Source organism: Sebastes fasciatus, chromosome 19 (assembly GCF_043250625.1).
Source record: "Sebastes fasciatus isolate fSebFas1 chromosome 19, fSebFas1.pri, whole genome shotgun sequence".
NCBI classification, from domain to species: Eukaryota; Metazoa; Chordata; class Actinopteri; order Perciformes; family Sebastidae; genus Sebastes; species Sebastes fasciatus.
The window spans coordinates 2,971,890-2,990,665 of record NC_133813.1 but is presented as its reverse complement, the minus strand read 5'-3'; the positions used below and the strand labels follow the sequence as shown (position 1 = coordinate 2,990,665).

The 18,776-nt window shown below is 42.3% G+C and overlaps 1 protein-coding gene and 1 long non-coding RNA gene across 3 annotated transcripts; both read left to right on the top strand.

Moving 5' to 3' along the window:
* Positions 1 to 15,690, top strand: naa25 (N-alpha-acetyltransferase 25, NatB auxiliary subunit). Of its 2 annotated transcripts, XM_074617067.1 has the most exons (24): positions 1 to 142; positions 4,298 to 4,383; positions 5,490 to 5,628; positions 5,716 to 5,834; positions 5,986 to 6,060; positions 6,142 to 6,249; positions 6,482 to 6,560; positions 7,675 to 7,786; positions 7,872 to 7,961; positions 9,433 to 9,605; positions 9,695 to 9,807; positions 9,891 to 10,098; positions 10,292 to 10,381; positions 10,466 to 10,646; positions 11,511 to 11,610; positions 11,710 to 11,861; positions 11,956 to 12,081; positions 12,287 to 12,530; positions 13,633 to 13,756; positions 13,852 to 13,917; positions 14,008 to 14,105; positions 14,198 to 14,308; positions 14,402 to 14,542; positions 15,243 to 15,690. In XM_074617067.1, the coding sequence occupies exons 1-24, from the start codon at positions 1 to 3 to the stop codon at positions 15,363 to 15,365; spliced, it is 3,000 nt and encodes a 999-aa protein (XP_074473168.1). In that variant the 3' UTR covers positions 15,366 to 15,690. The 2 variants fall into 2 exon arrangements, with proteins under 2 accessions (XP_074473168.1, XP_074473169.1); XM_074617068.1 differs by lacking the exons at positions 1 to 142; positions 4,298 to 4,383; positions 5,490 to 5,628 and having other exon boundaries at positions 5,933 to 6,060.
* A 381-nt stretch (positions 15,691 to 16,071) lies between these two features.
* LOC141756962 (uncharacterized) lies at positions 16,072 to 18,646 on the top strand. The gene is made up of 2 exons (XR_012591556.1): positions 16,072 to 17,527; positions 17,688 to 18,646. It is a non-coding gene; the product is annotated as an uncharacterized LOC141756962 (long non-coding RNA).
* The last annotated feature ends 130 nt before the right edge of the window (positions 18,647 to 18,776 follow it).

Genomic DNA, 18,776 nt, shown 5'->3' with positions numbered 1-18,776 from the left:
ATGCATACATTTAAACAGCCAGTGCTCCTCGAGGCGGCGCACTCTGCGCATGCGCGAATATTTCCCCATCAGGTAAACTCCACCATGGCGGCGAGAGGCCATGTGCAGGATCCCAACGACAGGAGACTCAGACCCATCTACGGTGAGAACTCAATGGGGAGTTGTGTGTTTAGGAGTGGTTGTGTGTTTGGGAGACTCGCTGCTGTGTAGCGGTGCAGGAGGAGTAGAGGTAGAGGTGTTGGGAGCTGGAGGAGCAGCGATGAGGCCCCAAAGAGCTCCAGACACCACGGGCTCTGCTGCTGCAGCGACCCAATGACAGAGCACCTTATCCGGGCTAACACACAGCCAGCCCGGCTACCGTCCAGACCGGGGAGGACAGCGGGGACTGGAGGAACCCTCTGGTCCTCCGGTACACATCCCGGTGCTGTTAAAGCAGGAAAGCTGCTCCTGTTGGGCTCGTTCTCAAAGAACAACTCGCTATTTGACAGCTAGCCAGCATGCTAATGCATTAGCATGCTAATGCATTAGCATGCTGGCTAGCTAGCTGACTGGCTAGCTGACACATTAGCATGCTAGTTAGCTGACTAGCTAGCTGACACATTAGCATGCTGGCTAGCTGACTAGCTAGCTGACACATTAGCATGCTGGCTAGCTGACTAGCTAGCTGACACATTAGCATGCTGGCTAGCTGACACATTAGCATGCTGGCTAGCTGACAGGCTAGCTGACATATTAGCATGCTAGCTAGCTGACTGGCTAGCTGACACATTAGCACACTGGCTAGCTGACACATTAGCATGCTGGCTAGCTGACTGGCTAGCTGACATATTAGCATGCTGGCTAGCCAACTGGCTAGCTGACACATTAGCATGCTAGTTAGCTGACACATTAGCACACTGGCTAGCTGACACATTAGCATGCTGGCTAGATGACAGGCTAGCTGACATATTAGCATGCTGGCTAGCTGACTAGCTAGCTGACACATTAGCATGCTGGCTAGCTGACACATTAGCATGCTGGCTAGCTGACAGGCTAGCTGACATATTAGCATGCTGGCTAGCTGACTGGCTAGCTGACACATTAGCACACTGGCTAGCTGACACATTAGCATGCTGGCTAGCTGACTGGCTAGCTGACATATTAGCATGCTGGCTAGCCGACTGGCTAGCTGACACATTAGCATGCTAGTTAGCTGACACATTAGCACACTGGCTAGCTGACACATTAGCATGCTGGCTAGATGACAGGCTAGCTGACATATTAGCATGCTAGTTAGCTGACTGGCTAGCTGACACATTAGCATGCTAGCTAGCTGACTGGTTAGCTGACACATTAGCATGCTGGCTAATGTGTCAACTAGCCAACATGCTAATGTGTCAGCTAGCCAGTCAGCTAGCTGACACATTAGCATGCTGGCTAATGTGTCAGCTAACTAGCCAACATGCTAATGTGTCAGCTAACTAGCCAACATGCTAATGTGTCAGCTAACTAGCCAGCATGCTAATGTGTCAGCTAACCAGTCAGCTAGCTAGCATGCTAATGTGTCAGCTAGCCAGTCAGCTAACTAGCATGCTAATGTGTCAGCTAGCCAGTCAGCTCCATACAGACCGGCTGCAGCTGTGTGTGTGTTAGTTGTGTATTGATGTGTCTTTGTGTCTTAGAGTCTGAATCTCTCTGCTTTGTAGCTGCATGTTCCACAGTGACTGTTCCACAGTGACTGTTCCACAGTTAGCATCAGGTTCATAACAGTGTCAGGACACAATGCATCAAGCTAACATCAAGCTAGCATGGAGCTGTCATACCGGATCTGTTATCAATAATACCGGGGATTCACTGGGTTTTTTTTATTAATGAGTACTCAGATCCTTCAGTCAAAGTACTAAAGTACTAATACCACAGTACTAAAGTACTAATACCACAGTACTAAAGTACTAATACCACAGTATAAACACTACAAGTAAAAGTCATGCATTCAGAATGTAATGTTGTGTCATCAGCACAATGTGCTTAAAGTACTGCTACTGCAGTAACATGTTCACAGTCAGGGTTTTACTATTTATATATATATATATATATATATATATATATATATATATATATATATATATATATATATATATATATATATATATATATATGATGGTTCTGCATTAACGTGTATGTTGCATTTTACAATTGTGCTAATTTTAACTCCTTCATATACTGTTGGCTAGTTTAAACTATTACTATAAGTAACTATATTCAGAGGCAGATATTGTACTTTTACTCCTCTATGTATTTGATAACTTTATTCAGTTAGATTAGTTAATCAGATTCATATTCATAATACACAATATAATCAAGATAATAAATATTTTTTTATTACGTATATCAATAAGACTTTAAATTCATAAGCTACCCTGCCGTATATAAATTAATTTAAATGAGGTTCATCTTTACCAGCTGCAACATTAAAGGGATTAACACATTAATGCATCAATAATTATAATCCAATTATATAATATAAATTAATCTGAAATGGGCCATTCAGCATAATGAGTACTGTTATGTTACTTTTGATACTTAAATACTTTTATATACTCAAGTACAAATTTAAAGAGCTTGTACTTTCCTTAAGTACACTACTTGATAGGGGTCGATATGTTTTTTTCAGGATCAATACTGATTATTAGTAATCAAGGAGATCGATTAGCCAAAATTTTGAAGTAAAAATAAAAATCTTGGTGTCAAAAATGTGAATAACACAAAACTTGTTTAAATGCCTTAAAGCATGTGTTTAATTAAAAGACAATTTTTCAACATCATATGAAAACTCAAAGTGCAGGGAGCTCCCAGCAGCATTTCTTATAAGGTTAACCTAAAATTTCCTTCATCAGAGCCAAAGTAGGGCATTTTTTAATTAATTTTTATATCAGAAATCTGTTATAAAAAAAAATAACGATTCCGATAATCGTAAAAATGCTGAATATCGGATCTGATAATTGGTCGAGCCCTTGTACTTGAGTAAATGTTATTTACTTCCCACTGCTGGTAAGAACTACGACTTGTTTCAGTTGTTTTATACTTTCTTACTCTATATTGTTAGCGTCGTACAGACCGAAATTTAACCACTTTTCCCAGAAATAAATTGAGAATTAACAGGTTTTGTTGGTGATATTACTCAGCTGCAGTGAAATTAAAATATAGTTTAAAACCCATAAGTAAGTTAGTCTCTCTGTGTTCTTCATCCATGACTGGAGCTTCAGGGCTGCGTAAACTATGAACTTTATCAACCCGGATCTCCGCGATGAGTCCATGTTCCTCACATTTCTGTAGGCTTTCGTCAACTTTTGTTTCCTCTGTGATGACCGTTTGAACGGAGAGAATAGACATGACATAATCACAATATGCCGTCTGGCACAGTTAATTTTGGCACCCAGCTGTCCTGAAGAGGCTGAACTGAGGTGTCTCTGTTTGTGTGTGTCTGCATAGTTTAACATTTACTGACCATTCAGAAAGAGTTATGGTGACGGCTTTACTGGGGCTTCAGCTAACAGATATTTAAATTAGGGCTGTAAAAGTTAATGCGATAATTATGCATTAACACAAATTTGTTTTAACGCCACTAATTTCTTTAATGCATTAATGCTACTTACAATTTTTAGGTTGTAGCCGGTCAGTTTTAAAGCTAGAGTGAAGATACTGGTATCATATGAAACTATAAAACCTAAAGAATCCATCGGTACCAACCATGTCATACTAGCTTTTCATGAAGGAGGTTAAATAACGCTCCAAACTTACACTAAATTTTGGCGAGGAAAAACTGTCATGTCCATTTTCAAAGGGGTCCCTTGACCTCTGACCTCCAGATGTATGAATGTAAATGGGTTCTATGGGTACCCACGAGTCTCCCCTTTACAGACATGCCCACTTTATGATCATCACATGCAGTTTGGGTTAAGTCATAGTCAAGTCAGCACACTGACACACTGACAGCTGTTGTTGCCTGTTGGGCTGCAGTTTGCCATGTTATGATGTGAGCATATTGTTTTATGCTAAATGCAGTACCTGTGAGGGTTTCTGGATCAATATCTGTCATTGTTTTGTGTTGTTAATTGAATTCCAATAATAAATATATACATACATTTGCATAAAGCAGCATATTTGTCCACTCACATGTTGATAAGAGGATTAAATACTTGACTAATCTCCCTTTTAAGGTTCATTTAGAACAGATAAAAAATGTGCGATTAATCGTGATTAACTGTTTTAATCGACGCATCATTAATGTAAAATGTTGTCCCTTGTGTTCCCCCAGATTACCTTGATAATGGCAACAATAAAATGGCAATACAGCAGGCAGATAAACTGCTGAAGAAACACAAGGACCTGCACTGTGCCAAGGTGAGTGACTAAGGGACAGTTCTCCCCGAAAGTGTTGAGTTTGTTTTTTACTGTTGGCACAAGTCTGCATGGATCTAAGAAGATATAGATTTCTTTTTGGAGCCTGTGCATACAAAACAGTCACTAGTGCACTAATTTAGCCCTTTAGATTATTGGATAATTGTAAGAAATGAATGGATGAAGCTTTTTCCTTTTTGTCTTCTTACAGTATATTGACATCCCTCGTTCAATATAGGGCTGTCTCAATAATTACAATATTGACAAGCCAACCGCAGGGGATGGCAAGCATTCGCTGCAACCGATATATGTTCACGTTTTTGAATTCTTTGCAATGAGAGCGCTGCATTTTTACATTATGCTACAAACAGCAGCAGCGTGAACTATTTAGTTTGCCTCGTTTCCCATCATTGGACGCTTGATGGGCTGCCACTAGACACTTGGCACTTGGCACCTGATTGGACGAACGCTTTCCCTCATGGGCTGCTGCTCCCAGCTTTCAAACCGGAACAAACATGTTGACTCGTTTGGAAACTTTCTTCTCTCATATCATGAAAATAGTTCACCGAAATGTGTTTCTGAATTTTTTTATTTGAGAAATAAACCAGTTGCTGAATCCGTCTTTATTTTAAAGCGACAACGGTTAGTGTAAAAGTTTCTCTGGAGTTTCCAGAGGCGTGTCGGACGCCCCTAATTTGCGTAAAGTAGTCTAGACCTCAACTTCATGCAAATGAGGAGCAGCCTCGTCTCTCAAATCGCGCCGCCACGCTACCAGAATGCATTACACGGCTGCTTATATAGACAATGAATGGGAAGCGTTGAAAGAACATCTGTGGACACATACCATTAGACGCGTGGAAAGGAATAGCATCAATAACACGCTTAGTATTTTACAAAACGAGGGTGGGGGAGGTGGAAAAGTAATGTAATCTGTGTATGCCTGAACACTGTGGCACACTTACTACTGCGGCAAGCTTAGCACACACAACCAAATTCACATGAAATTGGCTGTCAAACATCCTGTTTGGACATTTGCTGGGGAAGTCTGGCTTTTGACGACCAACATCACCTTACTCTGTTGTCTCTCTCTCTCTCTCTCTTCTGTTCAGGTACTAAAGGCTATCGGCCTTCAGAGGACTGGAAAGCAGGATGAAGCTTTCACTTTGGCCCAGGAAGTGACCACTCTAGAGCCCACCGATGACAACTCCCTACAAGCTCTGACTATCCTGTACAGGGAGATGCATCGTCGTGAGTATCCATGCATACACACACACGAAGGCCGGTAATAATACTGGAGTGACTGCATGTTGAAATTCCTTTTTTGTATATTCACAGCGGAGTTGGTGACCAAGCTGTATGAAGCTGCAGTGAAGAAGGTTCCTCTCAGTGAGGAGTACCACTCTCACCTCTTCATGGCGTACGCTCGCGTCGGGGAGTACAAGAAGATGCAGCAGGTGAGAGAGCTCACCGTCCAAACGCTCTGCATATAAACACGCAAACACACACAAGACTAACAGCTGTGGCTTTTGTGCTCCATTGGTAATTTAAAAAGATAATCAGAATAATGAAGAGGATGTTGATGACTGCATCTTGGCCCCTTTACAGGCAGGAATGGCCTTGTATAAAATCATCCCCAAGAATCCCTATTACTTCTGGTCTGTCATGAGTCTGGTGATGCAGGTATGGATGGCTTTCTTTTACGTTCACATTCCCTAAATATTGTCTTTATTGTGAAAATAACGTGTGTTGTTTGTTGTGAAGGCCATCTCGGCACAAGATGAAAAACTGTCCCAAACTATGTTCCTGCCTCTGGCTGAGCGCATGGTGGAGAAAATGGTCAAAGAGGAGAAGATCGAAGCAGAAGCAGAGGTGAGTTCTGCATGGTCCGAAGGATTATCTGAAAAGTTCACTGGTGTGGTTACACTCTCCATTCAAAGAGAATATCTGATGCTGTGAAAACACAAATCCTTAGTCCTCTAATATAATATGACCTCCACTTTTTTCACAAGTAATTTCCAGAAAAACAAATCTTCTAATACAGATAATTGTTCCAGAGTTGCTGATTCTGTTTATATTTCTGTCTCTTTATGTGTGTCTGTAGGTGCAGCTGTATTTTATGATCCTGGAGCGTTTGGGGAAGTGTGTAGAGGCTCTTGAAGTGATCAGAGGCCCACTTGGGGGTAGGTGTATATTCAATATGTGTGTTTCTGTACTTGGAAAGCCTGAAAGATCATCATCTTTATTTATAAGGACGATGCACATGAACGGTGTTAACCAGCCAGCTCATTTTCAGCCGGCAAGATGTTTTAAAACCAATGAAATGGCAGGTTAATAAATGCAAACATGGGACAGTGAGGCACGGAAATGACAACATGCTATGCATTAGTAAGATAGTATTCAAAACGTGCAGCTATATCATTGATAGCATCCACTGTTCAGTATTTGTAACCAATGTTAATGAACACTGTTAAAGGGACTGTTTGTAACTTTCTAAGTGTATAAATGTACCGGGTCGGGACACATGCGCGCTCGCATATGCGCGCTCGCCTGTGGCCGGCATCCCTGCTCCTCCGCCTGCGCGCCCCCACTTAGACAGCGCGCGCGTTCTCGCGTACTCGCTCCACCTCTAGACATGAACGCGTGCTCACTCCACACTGCAGGAGAGTTAGTTTAGCTCTGAGAATATCTAGTGAATATACAGTGGACATTTGTGCAGAAATAAATGCTGCAGCTCCTCCAGACCAACAGAGGTTTCCCGTGTCTTGTGAAGTGACGAGACTCTGCATAGAGAAACGTTGTCGTCTCGTTACCGACCGGGTGCCGGTGTCTCCCTGTTCACTCCAGCTGCGGGCGGAGGGAGACGAGTTTCTCGCTGCAGAGCCCCGCTGCCTCAGCCTGCACTGAGGCAGGAGAAGCAAACACAGGATCAGCATTGATTCATGGAGAGACCTTGGTCTGGTCAGCTAACATTACTGCCAAGCAGCTGAAATATAGAGTGATATTGTGCTTTTAGCTGACGTGTGTCGCCTCACTGTGTTGAGCGATGCTCGTTCATGTCTATTTAGAGCGAGCACAAGCACGAGCCCGACGCCGACTTTCGTTGATTTCACGGCCACAGGTGTCGCTATTAAGAAGCATTTCTGAAAATTACAAATGGTCCCTTTTAATAACCACATTTTGCACACAACAGTAAGACATCAGATAAACTACAATATTAACAACCATTAATCTTGATAAAATGTCCAAAGTCAAATGGTAATACCACCTTTTATATATGTATACATGATCCCACAGAGAAGCTGACCAGTGAGCTGCAGAGCAGAGAAAGCAAGTGTATGATGCTCTACACGAGACTACAGCGCTGGCCAGAGTGTAACTCGCTGGCCCACAAGCTGCTGCTCAAGAAGTGAGTATAGATTCTTTAAGACTGTGAACGTGAGAATAACTGCAGATGAGACGTCAGTTACGAACCTGTGTGTTTCTGTTTGTAGTCCTGATGACTGGCAGTTCTATCCCGCCTACTTTGACTCTCTCTTCCACCTGATCGATCAGTCGTGGAGTCCTCCAGAAGAAGGAGAAAAGTGAGTACAAACCATTTTTATCTTAAGTGGGTTCTGGTGTGAGAGGGTTTTTAAGGCAGATGCCCATTTCAGATATTTTAGGGTCTTTACGATATATCGGCAAAACTCTTTTTCCCCTCTAATGAACAATTATATAACAAACATGACAAATGTCAGCATTTAAAGGGGAAAAAAGGAAGCTTTGTTTTATCTTTTGTGGGAAGAGCGCCGCCGTGTTGCAGTACTCTAGCCTGTCACGTCACAAGAATGGTTGTTCTTGGCTGAGTTACACAGATACATCGGTAGAGACTGTGATCGAGGAGACACAAGACAGAAGAAAACAAAAAGAGGGGACACGATTGTATCGCTCCTGGATGTGAATTTGAGTTGGTACCAACCACGTCATACTGGAAGATATCAGTGAAGATATGATATCAATAAGATAAGATATCATCATATGAAACTAGAAAACCTAAAGAATCCATCGGTACCAACCATGTCAGACTAGCTGGTCATGAAGGAGGTTAAATAACGCTCCAAACTTACGCTAAATTTTGGCGAGGAAAAACTGTCATGTCCATGTTCAAAGGGGTCCCTTGACCTCTGACCTCCAGATCAGTGAATGAAAATGGGTTCTATGGGTACCCACGAGTCTCCCCTTTACAGACATGCCCACTTTATGATAATCACATGCAGTTTGGGGCAAGTCATAGTCAAGTCAGCACACTGACACACTGACAGCTGTTGTTGCCTGTTGGGCTGCAGTTTGCCATGTTATGATTGGAGCATATTGTTTTATGCTAAATGCAGTACCTGTGAGGGTTTCTGGATCAATATCTGTTATTGATTTGTGTTGTTAATTGATTTACAATAAATATATATAGATACATTTTGCATAAAGCAGCATATTTGTCCACTCCCATGTTGATAAGAGGATTAAATACTTGACAAATCTGCCTTTTAAGGTTCATTTAGAACAGATAAAGGAGTAGGAGTATGAGTTTATCAGCTTGTTTGATTTGAAAATGCCGTTTTAATAACATGTCATCTTTAATGAAGCAGTGAACTGAGCTAACACAGAGGCTGAGAGTAAACCAATGAGAGGGAGGGACCATTTACATGTTTTTCTGTTGGCCTAATAATCCCTCTAATATTACCTGTTCTAGCCAGCTGCTCTGGAAGGTGAAGGTGATGATGACGTCAGCTAAGGGGATTAATAATTCTGGAGAGGTGCTGGGCCTCAGCTTTTATCTTTTAAGACCAGCTACTTATCGACCGCCGTAAACGCTGATACCAATTCATGTGCAATAAGATAAAATCGAGAGAGCTCATCCTTCAACCCAGAACACCTTGTGTCTGCAATAATTCAACCTGCTGAGTCGTCTTTGAATCGCCGTGTGCAGCGCTGTTCTCTAAACATTAGAAAGGAGATCTTCACTATATAAATGTAACATTATCCTGCATTAATGTGCATCTCTCTGTGTGTCTCCAGCTGTCCGGAGGGTTTGGTTCATCACACTGTGGCTGAGGTGATGAGGTTCGTGGAGGACAGGATTAAAGGGGAGGACGGCAAAGACTCTCGTTCACTCAGAGGACCCTATTTAGCTCGGCTTGAATTAATTCACAGACTGAGAGAAAGGGGCTGTCCTGAAGAAAGCCTGTTAGGTAAAAAAACAAACCAGTTGCTTTTGCCCAGTTCTTGAGTTTCAGCCTTTGCCAGGTGCTTCAGCCTTTTTCTATGTGGCTTTAAACAGGTGAGCCTTTAGAGCTAATGGTGCAGTTCTTTGGGAAGTTTGGAGACAAACCTTGCTGCATCACCGACCTAAAAATATACCTCCACCTGCTCGCTCCTGAACAACACGTGCAGGTGAGTTACAGCAGCGTTGTTGCTTGCTTGTGAAGGTGTCGGGTCTGTGAATGTCATTTCTTCTCTCCTCTTAACTTCTTTAGTTCATTAACCGTGTGAGTGAAGCGGTGCCGCTCGGGGAGCAGGGAGACGAGGGATTCGCTTTTCCAGAGGATACTAAAGCGCTGCAGAGGCATTTGTGTGTGTGTCAGCTGAGTCGAGCGCTCGGGCTGCATCACGCCCTCGACGTTGATGGGAAACTGCGGCTCATCGCGGAGCTCAAAGCTCACTATCGGCATGGACTCAAGTTTGGTAAGAACATCACTTTTACTCACTTGCATGAAATCACCCAAACCAGACTTTTCTTTCTTTCTTCGTCTTTCACGAGTTGTTGTTTGAGTTTCCGCAGCATCTGGAGAACCGTGAAGTATTAGCACGGATATAAATGATGTTTCCTGTGAACAGTTACTGCTGTAGTTTGCTCTGACTGGTCGGTGTTTAACAGGGAAGAACGCTCTGAAGACGGAGCTGCAGTTCTCTGATATGTATTGTCTCATGGCGGCTCATGTTTACATCGACTTATGGAAGGACACGGGTGAGTTTCTCTTTCTCCTCTTCCAGATCTTTTCTCTCTTTGTCGGTGATGTTGGCGTCTCTAAACCTGTCGTTGTTGTTTTAGGGGATGAGAACATGGTGTGGCAGTGTCTGGGCGTCCTCCTGGAGGGTCTGTCTCTCAGTCCCTCCAACGCTCAGTTCAAGCTGCTGCTGCTGCTCGTCTACTGTCACCTCGGAGCCTTTGAGCCTGTAGTGGACCTTTACTCCAGTCTGGATGCCAAGCACGTACAGCACGACACCATAGGGTCAGTACAAAGACACTGTTAACCCTTTAATTGCACCTGTGTTTCCTGGTATGTATCAAGCATCTCAGAAAGTACTAAAGTATAATACCTCAGAGTACAACAGAGAGTCATTATTTGTAGGCATTTAGGCAAATAATGTAGGTAACTAAAGTAATTAAAGGGCTTAAATCTCTTAATATTTATTTACCACTAAACCATTTGCATTAGTCAGTAAGTAAACACTTGAAAGACACTGGTCTGGATTAAAAAATAAATGTATGTAATGTAAAAAATAGAGCAAAGAACTTGAGTTTTGATTATATATTTTCAGAGTGTCACAATTAAGTTGCATTAAAGTGCCTTTTCTATATTGTGTTTATATAAGTTGACATTAAATGCACTTTAGCCACCAAAATCCGGGTCTTGGTGGCTCGTTGGGGGGCTTAAAAGTGCTTAAAAATATTAGCATCCATCCTTGCTACTGAAACTGTCAGTTGTGACAGAATCATCTCTGTTGCAATGCGGCATTTTTTTTCCTGTTTCCGATAAGTTGTATTGTTGTGGAGAAGGTGTTTGCTGCCTTTTGCATCCTGCACAAGATCTGTCAAAAACAGTATATTTAAATGGCCTCTTCTCCCATGGACTGAAGGCTTCTGTCTCTGCCTGAATGCCGTCTCCTTGCAGGTTAGGACACCTCTGTAGCTCCGCTAAATATCAGCACAGATGGGAGCGATAAGTTAAGAAAGCTGATCAAATGCTTTCACTCCTAAAAGTAGAACTAAAAAGAAAAGTCCTTCTCTGAGATGTTTGATAAATACGAGCCCAGACCAGCGTTTCCTGTTATCAACAAGTGTTATCACTGTTTCTTTCTTTTTAAATTCACAGGTTTCTGTTAACGCGTTACGCTGAGTCGTTGGGTCAGTTTGCTGCAGCCTCCCAGTCCTGTAATTTCTCCCTCAGGTTTTTCCACTCTAACCAGAAAGATGTAAGTCCATCCCACTCTTACAGCCGGGCTCATATGTGTCCTGATGTTACCTTGTTCATGTTGTTAATCTATTCCATTCCTGTCCTTACTTCTCTCCAGACCTCAGAGTACATCATCCAGGCCTATAAGTACGGAGCATTTGAGAAGATCCCCGAGTTCATCGCTCTCAGGAACAGGTTGAACCAATCGCTGCACTTTGCTCAGGTCCGCACTGAGAGGATGCTGCTGGACTTGTTCCTCGAGGCCGACATGTGAGGATACACTCCAAACATTAAGCTCTAAAGTATAGCGACTCGTTCTGTGGAGTTCTTCATTCAGTTGTCTTTGTTTCAATTTGTCTTCCAGTGTGTTGAGTCTGGAGGAGAGTGTGAAGGCCATGTCTTTGTGTCCGGAGGAGGACGACATCCCCTGGGACACTATGAGGGACAACAGAGACCTTACTGTTTTTACCAGCTGGGACACTAAAGAGAGGTACGTCATTATTTTCAGGGTGTTTTTGCAGAAACGAGGCGCACGTGATCGCTGACAAGCATGCGTATCCAAAGCAGGTGTCAAGTTTTGGCACCTGATTTAGTTTTAATCTAAGTCTTTTAATGTGTATATTGTCATCAACAAATCATTTTCACCATAGTAGTTGTTGATGAAATGAACTCTATAATGCCTCTTCCTTCCACAGAGAGCTGACTGAGGAACACCGGCGTCGGTCTCTAGAGGAAGAGTCCGTCTGGTTGAGGTTACGCTCTCTAACGCTTCGCCTCCTCGCCTCGTTGGCCGTGCAGGGACACACGGCATCGCAACAGAACTCTGAGATAACCAACGAGAACGGAGTCGGAGACAAGACCTCGATCCTCAGCAGCCTGCTGTCGCAGCTCAACCAGACTCTGCAGACCGCCGCTCAGATAGCAGAGAAACGCGTACAGGTACGTTCAACACACACAGGAAGGACCGGGAAGTTCAAGAAAAATATCTTGAGCAAACCAATCTCACTGATTCACTAGTCACACGTACAAATATTAACCAGCCTAAAACCATCTCTTACATCAATACACGATAATAACAAAGAAACAAGGGATGAGAGAATCTTGAAATCAGGACAGAAAAGGTTTCAAAACTTCTGATTGAGTCTGATACATCTTGATGAGGGATGAACCAGACCAACTGATAACTGCAAACAAAGACCTTTGTGATATCTGTGAGCCAAGTTCCTCTTCCTGTTGCAGCTCAGTGTGGTCGAAGGAAGCCGATGCAGCTGCAAGTGTCTCGTATAAAATGGACACTGCATTATTTTTGCAACACTCCGCTGCATACGGCGGCGTTTTGAGTCTGCTGTCTCCGCATTAGGCACTGCCGATCTCAACCGTGCCCGGCTGCAAGCCTGTAGCATAATGCAGCCTGCGGAAGCTTCCTCTTGGCCCTTTTCGGTCTGGACTTCTCGTGGGTTTTGCTCCAACATAAGCGACAGCGACAAGGGCTCTGGCTTAGCTCGTCTCCACGACACGACTCAGGATGCAGCCAGACATTTTTCCTGTCTCGGCGTAGCGCTGCAACACACGTCTTCCGGTTTAATTAAAGGCGTTAGGTTGTAAGGATTCTGTTATTCTACAGTTTTATTGTTTGTATTGTAATTTATTATTGAATGAGAAGCATTTTCCAAAAGGTTTATGTTTTATGCATATTGGTAATCCTGAGGGGTTTAAGAAAAACAAATATCTGAATCCCAAAATTTTAAATCGATTACCTACCCAACGAATGAACAACTGAATAGTCGAATATTCAGGTCCCGCCTACTTTAATTGATTACATTTACCATCAACACTGACTGGACATCCACATAAAAGGTGGAAAATGTTCCCCTGAAGTAGATTAGTGTTTATTTATCTCCCTAAAAATTACTTTTTGGTTAGAAATAAAAATCTCTCTGCATAATCTCCCAAAAGGAAAGTGTTTGCAGTGCATTCGAATGACATAATGTTAGAAATGTGTGGAGGTCATGTCTGTGACGATGACTTTGTTGTACTGCAGTATCCATTCCTGGGACCGCCCTCCACCCGCCTGGCCGCAGCTCTGTCCAGTGGGAGCTGTCAGTGCCAGGCTGCAGCCCTCCAGCTGTCTGTCCACCTACAGGAGCTGGAGACTGTCGGCCTGGGTAAGAAGACACGGCAGCAACATGAAGCACATCTCTGATTATCATGTCTAATGCTTTTATACTCACCGCTCCTTTCCTTCTTTTGACCCTCTCAGATGAGTCGTCAGAGCTTCAAACTCAGATCTGTAACGGTTTCAAATCATTAGTAGTTCAGCTTCAAGGTGAGTTATCAGCTAAATCTGCAGCACGGTAAACAGCAGACGTTTATTCTGTGTCTGATCTGCTTCATGTTTCTTTGTTTCTCTGCACAGAAATACTGAATAAATGCAAAGGAGATTTATTGGAAACGAAAGAGGGCAAATTAAAAACGTGGCCCTACTTGTTAGAAAACCTAATCTTCTTTGTTGAGGTGAGACATCTCTGCTTTCCCACACCGTCTCCTACCTGCTGTATACGGGATCTGTTTAAGTTGTAACATGATGATGGTATTATTCTGCCCAGACGGTGTGCATAGTGTTGTGGATGGCTAGTCACTGTGCCAAGATCCTCCGACCACTCAAGACTAGTCTACAGAAGAAGAAGAAGAAGAAAAAGGACACAAACACAGCTCTGGTACGGTTAATCCTCTTCGTATATGTCCGTGCATGTACGTGCTCCTCACGGTATTCTGTAGTGAACTCGCTGATGTTGATTTGTGTGTTGCAGCCAGCGGTGGTGTGTGGGTTCCAGGAGCTGACGGGGAGCTTGCAGGACCTGCTTACCCAGGCTTTGGAGTATATAAAGGAGCAAGAGATTGGCATTACGGCCCTTAAACTGGCCGGGTTGAGCTTGGAAGGACCCACAGAGGTGAGCGTCCAGACACATGGACACTTTCTCTCTCACATTCCTATTCATTCATTCATAGAGAAACAACATGAGCCGGGTTTACACCAAGAAGTTCCTGGTCATTTTAAGTCCTGTTTCAACCGCAGGAACTTTCTACATGAACTAAGAACCTTTTGAGGAACTCCTTTCGTTTCCACAGCAGAGACCAGGGTCTAAATTAAGTTCCGGGGACATTTTACAGGGCCCTTTTGATGTTAATACATCCACCACGGTACAGGCTTACAGCATACAGCCCATGGGTGTCATAATGGCGAGGAAAATAACTCTGGATTCAGATATTAGTTCATTTTACTACTTTTAGGACGTCATGATTTAAATGAGGGATATTTAAGTGTTCGTACGGGGAAGTTGATTTACCTCCAAAACAATGATCCTCTGAGTTACAGACGTCTCTTTATACATCCACACAGATTCTTTGACATTTACAGTCCAAAATGGCCGTCTATTGTCAAAAAAGCACCGGAGTTTCGCCTTTTTGCTTCTAAACTCTTTAGTATCGGCTCTTGTGACGTTCCTAGAATGCTTGTACTGTAATGTAATGTTGGTTTAGGCTCTGACAGTAACTTCCAGAAGCTGATGTCTTGTCTTGAATGGAAGGAATATTATGTTGCATCGTGCACGATCAGCTGATGTGCTCCATCTTTTATTGTGTGTGTTTCAGGAGGAAGCGTCGTTTACGAAGGCTGCTATGGACAAGGTGCAGAGCAGTTACCTGCGCTCACTACAGGAGGTGGGAGATCTGCTCAAGAAGAGAGCAGAAACTATAAAGAACCTCAAGATCTGAACATCCCACAACCCAAATAAAGATGACTATACCCCCACCATCAGCCCCCCCACCCCCCTACACCACCGTCTGTCTGTCAGCCCACCAGCTAACCTCCGAGTCCTTCAACCCTCCCGAGCACACCGTCGTCTCTGACCTCCTTCCTCTCCTGCATAGTTCTCAACTCGGCGTTTGTGTGCTCTCCATCTGGATTTTTCTTTTCTTTCACGTCACCAAACACCTCTCCGGAACATTTGCAACTCTTATAGCACACAAGCTTGTAAGTAAACTCATGAATTTAATACAGCGATTATATAAGTGAGGAAAAAAAAGACATGCTCCTTTTTTTTTTTAAAAAGAAACGTGGGAGCAAATTAGGAAATAAGCAGTTTTAGATGAACTAATCTAATAAATTATTGTATATAGTAAAGAGCAACTACCACAACTCTCCTTGACTAAATGAGAATATAAGACACAATAAACCACTATTCTGTTTGTTATGTTTCCTCTTTTTATTCTGGTGAGGAGGAACGTTCTCTCAATGTGCTGCTTCTCCAGCCGTTTCTCTCCGTCAGCAGCGAGCAGGCACAACCTATGAACTGATGGAAATACTGAAACACGGACAGCTGCAGACTGAAGATCCTTTTGTCACAAGCCTTTCTTCTTCTTTTTGCTTTGTGTATCTTGTGTGTTGCTTTGAAAGTGGAGCTGCCTCTGTAGTTGCAGTATTATAAAGAGCAGCGGTGGGACGAGTTAAAGGACTTTTTTTTTTTTTTAAAGTCTGAATTGTCTGCCACTATTGTTTCTTTTCTTTTCTTTTTTTAATACCAGTAGAAGTTAAACATGTCGACTGTGGAATCGGGTTGTTCCAGCACAAAAAAGAAAGAATCGGGATCAAACAACAGAATCCTTTAAGACTGGATTGATTTATAATTATTATAATTTAAGAGAGGATTATGTTAACATGTTCACCAAGAACTGTTTGTTTTACTCAAATCCTCCACCACGTATCGCTGCAGGCATGGAAGGTCTTTCTAGCTAAATGCATCAGTATGCATCCATGTATGTAGAGACACAATTACAAATACAAGTGCAGAAATTAATATAATCTGAATGCATGTTTTGGCATACAGACACATACTGCATGTGTTCTAGTTCAAACCAGACCAGAACATTGAGGATTTAGTCCAGTTTGACCCAGAACTACAGAAGCCCTGAGAGGCAAGCGAGGAACAAATCTAATAAGTCTGATCTAAATAGTTTTCTCTCCTGTGTTTAGACTTAAACAGCTGAAAAACTAAATGTTTGTTGTTGTAATACACATTTCAACCACAAGAGGCTGACGTGCACCACTACCCCCCCACCCATGTTCTAAACAAGACTAAAAGCTTTCATGTTTTCTTCCAGTTGTGTTTTAATTTACATAACTTGTTAACACACAATATATGAAGTAGGGCTGTCAATTGCTTTAGATATTTAATCATGATTAATCGCACATTTTTTATCTGTTCAAAATGTACCTTAAAGGGAGATTTGTCAAGTATTTAATCCTCTTATCAACATGGGAGTGGACAAATATGCTGCTTCATGCCAAATGTATGTGTATATTTATTATTGAAAATCAATAATCAATGACAGATATTGATCCAGAAACCCTCACAGGTACTGCATTTAGCATAAAACAATATGCTCCAATCATAACATGCAAACTGCAGCCCAACAGGCAACAACAGCTGTCAGTGTGTCAGTGTGCTGACTTGACTATGACTTGCTCCAAACTGCATGTGATTATCATAAAGTGGGCATGTCTGTAAAGGGGAGACTCGTGGGTACCCATAGAACCCATTTACATTCACTGATCTGGAGGTCAGAGGTCAAAGGACCCCTTTGAAAATGGACATGGTTGGTACCGATGGATTCATCCGGTTTTATAGTTTCATATGATGCCGGTATCTTCACTCTAGTTTTAAAATTGAGCCGCTACAACCTCAAAATCACAAGTTGCATTAAAGATATTAGTGGCGTTAAAACTAATTTGCGTTAACGCGTTATTGCGTTAACTTTGACAGCCCTGATATATACCTTTCTGTTTAGAGTGCATGTAGAAATTAAAACTCACCTGGAAGAAAACATGAATGCTTTTAGTCCCTTTTACACCAAATTCCCACCAGAGCAGCGGCGACGTGCGGCCAAACAAAAGTTGGGAAACTTAGCGGCAAACTGCGACCAGAGAGGACCCGCAGCCAATCAGTACATAGATTATGTGACTCCTGTGACATGTTGACTTTTGTTACAAAGAATATCTTCACGCCTGAAACACTTAAATACGCCTCCCGGCTGCAGAAACATTTTATTATTGCGGCGAAGCATCGCTGCTGCCTGGTGTGAATTGGGTGTTAGAACATGGGGGTAGTGGTGCAATTCAGCCTCTTGTGGTTGAAATGAGTATTACAACAACAAATACAAAAATGATTTTCACTGTCAAAACATTTTTTTCTCCACATTCTCTTAAGGCATAAACACAGGAAAGAAAACAATTTAGATGAGACTCATAAAATGGATCTCCTGTAATTTGTTTTTCCTTTCCTTGCCTCTCGGGGCTTCCGTACACAGATCTGATAGTACAGACCGTTGATATGCAGCTCTGTAGAATATTATATTCTGGGATTTCCTCCTGTCATAAACAGCTCAGACACAGTTCTCAGTTTCTCACACAAACATTGGACCTAACTGTAAATAAAACGTTGCGGCAGCCTCTTCAGAGTAAAGAGTGAACGGATATTAGTGTGTTTTTTTTTTTTATCCGCTGCAGTAGATAAGAGATTTGTTAAATGTTTTTGTCATTCCCGTTTAAGACACCAAAATACTATTTTATCAGCTTCAGCAACAGAAAAATGAGCATCTTCTACTATCAAACATGAATAATGATGAGAGATAAAGGCAGTTTAGAAATGTCCCCCCGGAGCACTGACGGACGGCTCAGCGTTATTATTTTATTATTAAGAATTTGGCAGGGCGATGTGAGTAACTGGTGAATCCTCCTCCTCCTTCCTGTTAGTCGTGTATCCGCATATACAATCACACACATCTGCTAATAAATGCCTTTTTCTTTTTGAACACTCGTCTGTCTGAACGGCTGCAGAGAGAAGATGTTTGTGATCTGACTTCATGTTGTTGAGGTTTCAGAGTAACGGTCGACAATCTGGAGTGTCATCTCACCCTCTTTTGTTAGAAAAATGGAAAACAGAAACACTGGAATGTCAAAAGCTTTTTTTAAATAATAAAAAAAGTAAATGTGAGAATTTTGTTGTGCAATGTCTTCACCTCTATTTTTATATTTCTATTATAAAGGTTGTATTTTTCACATTCATTTGTAGGTGCTCAAATGTGAGGATCTGTTGGTGGAACAAAAGAATTTGAAGAAGTCAATTT

Bases quoted from the DNA above. Each gene is read 5' to 3' on its own strand.
- naa25 (XM_074617067.1), top strand. From the start codon at position 1: ATGCATACATTTAAACAGCCAGTGCTCCTCGAGGCGGCGCACTCTGCG. The intron at 143-4,297 runs GTGAGAACTCAA...GTGTTCCCCCAG, and splicing joins GAGACTCAGACCCATCTACG to ATTACCTTGATAATGGCAAC. The intron at 6,561-7,674 runs GTAGGTGTATAT...ATGATCCCACAG, and splicing joins GATCAGAGGCCCACTTGGGG to AGAAGCTGACCAGTGAGCTG.